The sequence below is a fragment of the Aedes albopictus genome, chromosome 2, assembly GCF_035046485.1.
Source record: "Aedes albopictus strain Foshan chromosome 2, AalbF5, whole genome shotgun sequence".
NCBI classification, from domain to species: domain Eukaryota; kingdom Metazoa; phylum Arthropoda; class Insecta; order Diptera; family Culicidae; genus Aedes; species Aedes albopictus.
The window spans coordinates 223697746-223703745 of NC_085137.1; the positions used below are offsets into that span (position 1 = coordinate 223697746).

General features: G+C 41.4%; 1 protein-coding gene across 1 annotated transcript in view; it reads right to left on the reverse strand.

Annotated features, from left to right (window-relative positions):
* LOC115259068 (zwei Ig domain protein zig-8) overlaps window positions 1-6000 on the reverse strand; it is a 186200-nt gene that overhangs the window by 39456 nt on the left and 140744 nt on the right. Inside the window, exon 4 of the mRNA XM_062851202.1 lies at window positions 2820-2986. Coding sequence (XP_062707186.1) covers window positions 2820-2986 — 167 coding nt within the window. The remainder of the gene's footprint in view (window positions 1-2819; window positions 2987-6000) is intronic.

Consider the following 6000-nt stretch of genomic DNA (forward strand, 5'->3'; position numbering starts at 1 on the left):
GCTTTTCCACACTTTCTGTCCAGTCCAACAAAGTTCCTGCAACGCCACGATGTCGGAGTTGCAGGGATGTAGTTCGTCGTAAATTATCCTGTCACATCCTGCGAAACCTAGTGACTTACAATTCCATGTTCCAAGTTTCCAATCGTAGACCTTATTTCGTCGCGTGGGTCTTTGTCGATAGTATCGAGTCGTATTTTCTCCTACACACTTAATTTGGAATACCGTGTTCGGTAATTTTTTGACGAAAATAAAACAGCTGTATACAGCTATACTGCATTGTTTACCTTTTGCACCAGGTTTTGACAGTTGGTGTACTGACGCTCAGTAAGAACGATTACCGAAGCTACCGAAATAGTTCTGCTGTTCTATTTTCGTCAAAAAAGTGCTGAACAGGCAATTCAGGATTGAGTGTGTATGTTATTCGCAATGGGGATTTTTACGGGCGGCTTATTGGGCCTACGCTAACACTCCTGTCTCGCCGGAGGGCCATCGTGCCAGTTCTGTTTAACGTCCCAACCAACACTGGGACGACCACGCTGATGGGGCTACCACCTTGGATCTAGCTTTGCGTGGTGCAGCGTTTCTTACTCAGCCACTGGATGCCAGAATAGACGCTGTTTGAGCCGCATCTCCTTGGTGAACAGACGCTCGGGTCATACCTCCTCGAGCTAGCTGAAGTCAGAAGGACAACAGTGCCCAGGCTGCACTACCAACTAAGCACACAACTCTTAGTTGGCGGTCTTTGTCATCGCTTGACCCGTGGAAGCATGAGGTAGGAACTTGTGAAGACCAGAGCTATGTTGGACGCTCTCCTTATCGACTCACCGTTTTGCAACCCTTAATAACCACGCTCCATCCATTATCTCACCCGACATACTAGCCAGGGAGGAAATGAGAATTACCACACGCTGGTACTACGTGCGCAGCTGTCTACTCTTCATTCCACTTTTCATGGAGAAGACCAAGCTAGACCACTTCTCACAAAAGGGTTAATCTTGGATTGCGATTGAAATGTGTATGGGATTTGGTATGGAAAAAGTATTTCTCTAAACATATTTTACTAATGATTATGAAGTATATTCTAGGATATAACAAAAAACTTTATCGAGGACCGCAAAGTGATCCGAAGCTTGTGAAAAAAAAGTTACACGCTTTGTAAGTCTAGCCAAAAATTGGGAATTTAATTATATTGATGTTATTCCTTTACATGTTAAATGTTAAGCACCTTCACACGATCTGTACGCTATAACTTTTGTCACAAGTGTCGGATTGCTTTGCAGTCTTCGAAAAAGTTTTTCGACACATCATAGACTTGATATGATCGATTACAACATTTAAGACAATTTTAAGCCCTAAAGAAAATATGCGAAAAAGTTGGTTTTCCCATGCTAAATTCCATTCCGATTTCAATCGTAATGCGAAATACGGAGACGAATCCACTAAAATTGCTCGCAATTGCTTTGGACGCTAATACAGATTAAAAGAGGTTCAATCCGGATTGGGACGATCATATTTTGATTCTCTCATACAATGTTGACTTAGTCTAATATATGTGTATATATGTACATATATTCTATCTTATAAAGGTTTTTAGAAGGCAGTGATGCAGTACTAATGTACAAAGTTTTTACTGAATTTTATAGAATTTAATTATGGTTTAGTTTAAAAGCACTATTCAATTTCCCTCCAGCTCACGGTATATATAAAATCTCCCCCTTCAGACACTCATCTCGCTTCGGAACGATACGCGCCCCTGCGGAAGGTGCGTAAATGTTTCTCATAAAGAGTGCATGATTAATGTGTTTACCTCACACAGCCGGCGCGGCGTTGGTCCCCGTTTTTCATGGTGCGTCATTTACTTGCTTTAGATTAGGTTTAGAATTGGCTGAGATATGATTGGAACGGGGGAGGAGGTAAAACTTTCAGATTAGGAAGACGAAGGGCCTCCTTTCTTAATTTTGCTGCTACTGATGATTGATGACGGAAATTGTGATAATGAAGTAATGTTAAGTACTTTCGCTTGAGATGTTTCGGGATGGATGTGTGTAAACATTGATTGCGTTTTAGTTGACAGGTCGAAGAGAAGGATTGGGAGATTGAAAGCCTCTTACTTATATCGGGTTTGATGGTAGGGAAATAAGGGGTCGATAAAGTTTTAATATTTTGTGATCATTTGATAAAAAGTAATAACAAATCATTAATATATTGTATAAATACACTGCCTGCTGTAAGTGGAATTCGCATATGATTAGAAGAATTCAACGACCAATAATAACCCAGCAAACAGTGAAGAGAGAACTGATAAGACAGTTTGATTTGTATCAGCCAATATTTCCCAAACGGCCTTCCATTCCGGTAGATTTTAAAATTATCACATCAGACGAAGTTCCAAATTGATCAAGTTCTGGACTGACGTCATTTCTACAATTTCATGATCGTTAACGTGCGAATTAAAATCAAGCATATCTGTCAATTGTGATTTTTTATGGTTCTTACTTGTCTCAATAATCTCAAAAATCTTTCAATTTTCTTTCCTTAGCAGTATCTTTCTGTAACGACGACCGTTGCTTCTTGAAATAATAATTTTAAGAAATGTGACAATCATCCATCCCCCAACGCCCACAATCACGAGAAATTCAATGAAATGAACGCCCTCGTCCTCAGTGGAAAAAGTGCTTGCTAAGGTACCGCAAAATACACATTAAATCCAATGCCCGAACCCTTGAAAAAAGAAAAAGAAATACGGTAGCAAAAGCTTTTTCACCATGTTTCTGACAGGGCGAAAAACGAGTGCCACCCCGTCAAAATCCGTCACTTACCCATTTATCTCCGATCTGCTCGACGCGGCAATTGATGAACGCTGTCTGACCCACGCGGGTTGTGATGTTGCGAGGCACGTCAAAGTCAAAATATGGATGTGGGGAAAACTTTTTGATGATGTTGTGCTGCTGCGAACTGGCACCGCCGCCACCACCGTTGATAATGCCTAGAGGGGGCAGGAGTGGGAGAAGACAGAGCAGAAAATTGGTCAAATTAGAGAAAATTGGGAACAGTTCCGCTTGCGAAGCGCGATTCTGCACTTCCAATGGGGAGATGGAAATTGACGAATGATGAGGTTTGGCTAGTATGGTAACAGACAGCAATCATAATATTTTTAAATATGCACGTTCGATAGTGCTTCAATATGAATAAAATTTCATCTGATGGGTGCGTCCTGTGTTCGAATGTGTAGTAAGAGCAATACATAACGATGCTTTGTCCATTTTATCACAATACAAAACAACAGTTTATTTGAACATGTTGATTTCGAGATTATTCTATTGGAGTTCTTTCATTCCGCTCACTCATTAAATCCTAATATCGCATTTCTCGTTTGCTAAACATTTTTTTAAACCAAACTCAACTTCATGATTCTCCTGTAATTCTTCCCCTCCATCCTAGCGAACAACAGGAAATCAATGTCTTTCTGTATCAATATAGAATATCTCTTGTTATGACGAAGCAAATACCCGAAGGCATCTTTTGATTGCTCGATCCACTTAAAGGCGATGTTTACCAATCTCCAGCTTCATTATACTAATGAAAGGGAAAAAAAGGCATTTCCCTGATTTCGCTCGAAACCGCTGAGTCTGCCATCGAAGCCGGTTTCCGGAAGGCAGATAAAAAGCGATTTGATTTCGCTGCAAGACAATATGTTTTTCGATAATCCGTTGGAATCCGGGCATTTTCTCTCGAATACATACGTATGTGATGTGAGCCATGGTGCATGCCTGCCGGGCATTCGGAATCCTTGCATGATGGGTCTCGGATCCTTGATGAACAAGCAGCATTTGATGAGTAGGTATGTTTTGTAAGCTTAGACAGGATTGGAGCAGAAAGGGTTCAATCATCTATTTTACTGTGGGACCATCCTGGAACCAGGGGCAAAACGAAAAATGTGGTTTAGGGGATTAGTTTTGAGCCTGACACACGCTTGGAGCAATGAGAAGAGTTGAATGCGTTGTCATTGGCAGCAAAGAGGAGGACTAGGTGGACGTATTGACCAATATTTCTGTTGGAATTGGCTAGGTTGTTAAATCGAAAATAACAAGCACATTGATTGGCTGTAAATAATAATTCCTTGGTATTTTGATTTTATTTGTTCCGACCTGTTTTGGTCCGTTGTTTATGTCTCAAACAAATTGATGCCTCTTTAACTCCTCCTTTTTGCTGAAATCAAAAGAAGACCAGTACAGCGACTTCAATACCAGCTAAGCACACACATCTTAGCTGGTGGTCTTTGTCACACACAGACCTGTGGCCGCGGAAGCATGAAGTAGAAACTTTTGATGACCATAACTAAAGTACAGTGACTGGCGAAAAAATAATCTTTACACTTAAAAAAATGTTAAAATATCATCCATTTTAGAGTGTTAAAATTTTCTGTGTTGTAAAAAGCATGAACTAGGACGAACTGCTAAATGTCGTCGATGTGAATGAAATGGTGGAGCTTTTTTGTCACACTATCTGTGAGGAATCGCCTTCAAAATCATCATCTGCAACGTTCTTCTTAACTGTACCAGAAACGCTAAAACGTTAACGACACATAAAAAAGTGATTATTCATTATAAATTATCCTGGAGGAGTACTTACTTTCAGTCATGGGTACCCACGGTGGTGCAGAGGGTCGACTTGAAAGATCTTCATCCTGGACCATTGTAGCCATCACCTGTCAAATTGTTGTCGACTTGCTTGATTTCGTTGTTGGGGCTGCGCCGCCATGAGCCTCTGGGTCTGCCCCTGCTGTGATGTACCGCTTGGTTCCAATCTAACGCTTGCTTGCAGATTTCGTTTCCGACCCTGCGTAGAGTTTGGCCGATCCATCTCCAATTTCGCTCCCGAATTTCTGTCGCTATCGGTTTTTGATGACATCGACGATGGAGCTCCACGTTGGAGATCCAATTGTGAGGCCACCATGCACGAATTATACACCACAGGCATCTATTGATGAAGACCTGCAGCCGTTGCATATTCTCCACTACACACCTGGTTTCACTGGCGTATAGCAGCACAAATTTCACTCTCGAGTTGAAAATTCGGGTTTTGATGCATCGACTAATCTGGATGTTTTTTCCATACATTTCTCAAACTCGCAAAAGACCCCGTAACGTGGGTAGATCACCTTAGAATGGTGCGTTGCGGCGTAAGATCTACCACCACATCAAATTTCGATCTTGTTAATGTTTTTATGCCTAAAGTGGCCGATCAGTGGTGAGCAGACATTACAGGATCGAGATATGATGTGCTTTTTTCAATGTTTTGTTGCTAATCCACATTTTATTTCAGGAGTAATCAGGTAAATGTTTTGTTTATAAATGCTTATTAATTATGATTATGATTGTTTTTTAAACAAATGTATAACAAAACATACACAACACACACTGACATACATTACATATACATATCTCATCATATATTGGGAAAGGGAGGGACCATCAGGGCACCCGATTGAAACGATTTGGACAGGAGCTTGGAACTGCCTCCTCCTTGTTGTTAACATTTCGTGGATTGAGGGCGAGCTCTTCGACCCCATCTATTGGGAGTATTCTATCAATCGAGGGCTTGATTTTGCAGTTGTTCGTGAGAACTTTCTTCTGGAAGGAGATTCTTTTCCCCTGACGCGGGTTTCGCGCAAGTGTCTCTGCTTGCGGGTTCGCACGACCCTTTTTGGCCCTTCATACAGGAGAATGACTGACCACGAACAACAGCACAATCTTGATCAAATCGCTTTTCAGATTATTCCAGTGCTATAGGCAGCTGCCTTGCTACAATAGATGGTAGAACAATATCATCATCATCACATTTCTCAAACTCGCAAAAGCAGTCCTCGCCTTCCTGATCCGTGCACCTATGTCGATCTTGGTGCCACCATCGGTTGCCATTTGGCTACCAAGATATTGGAAAATTTCAACATTCTCCACTGCTTGTCCAGCTACCGTAAAGCTTGTAGCCGCTGCTGGG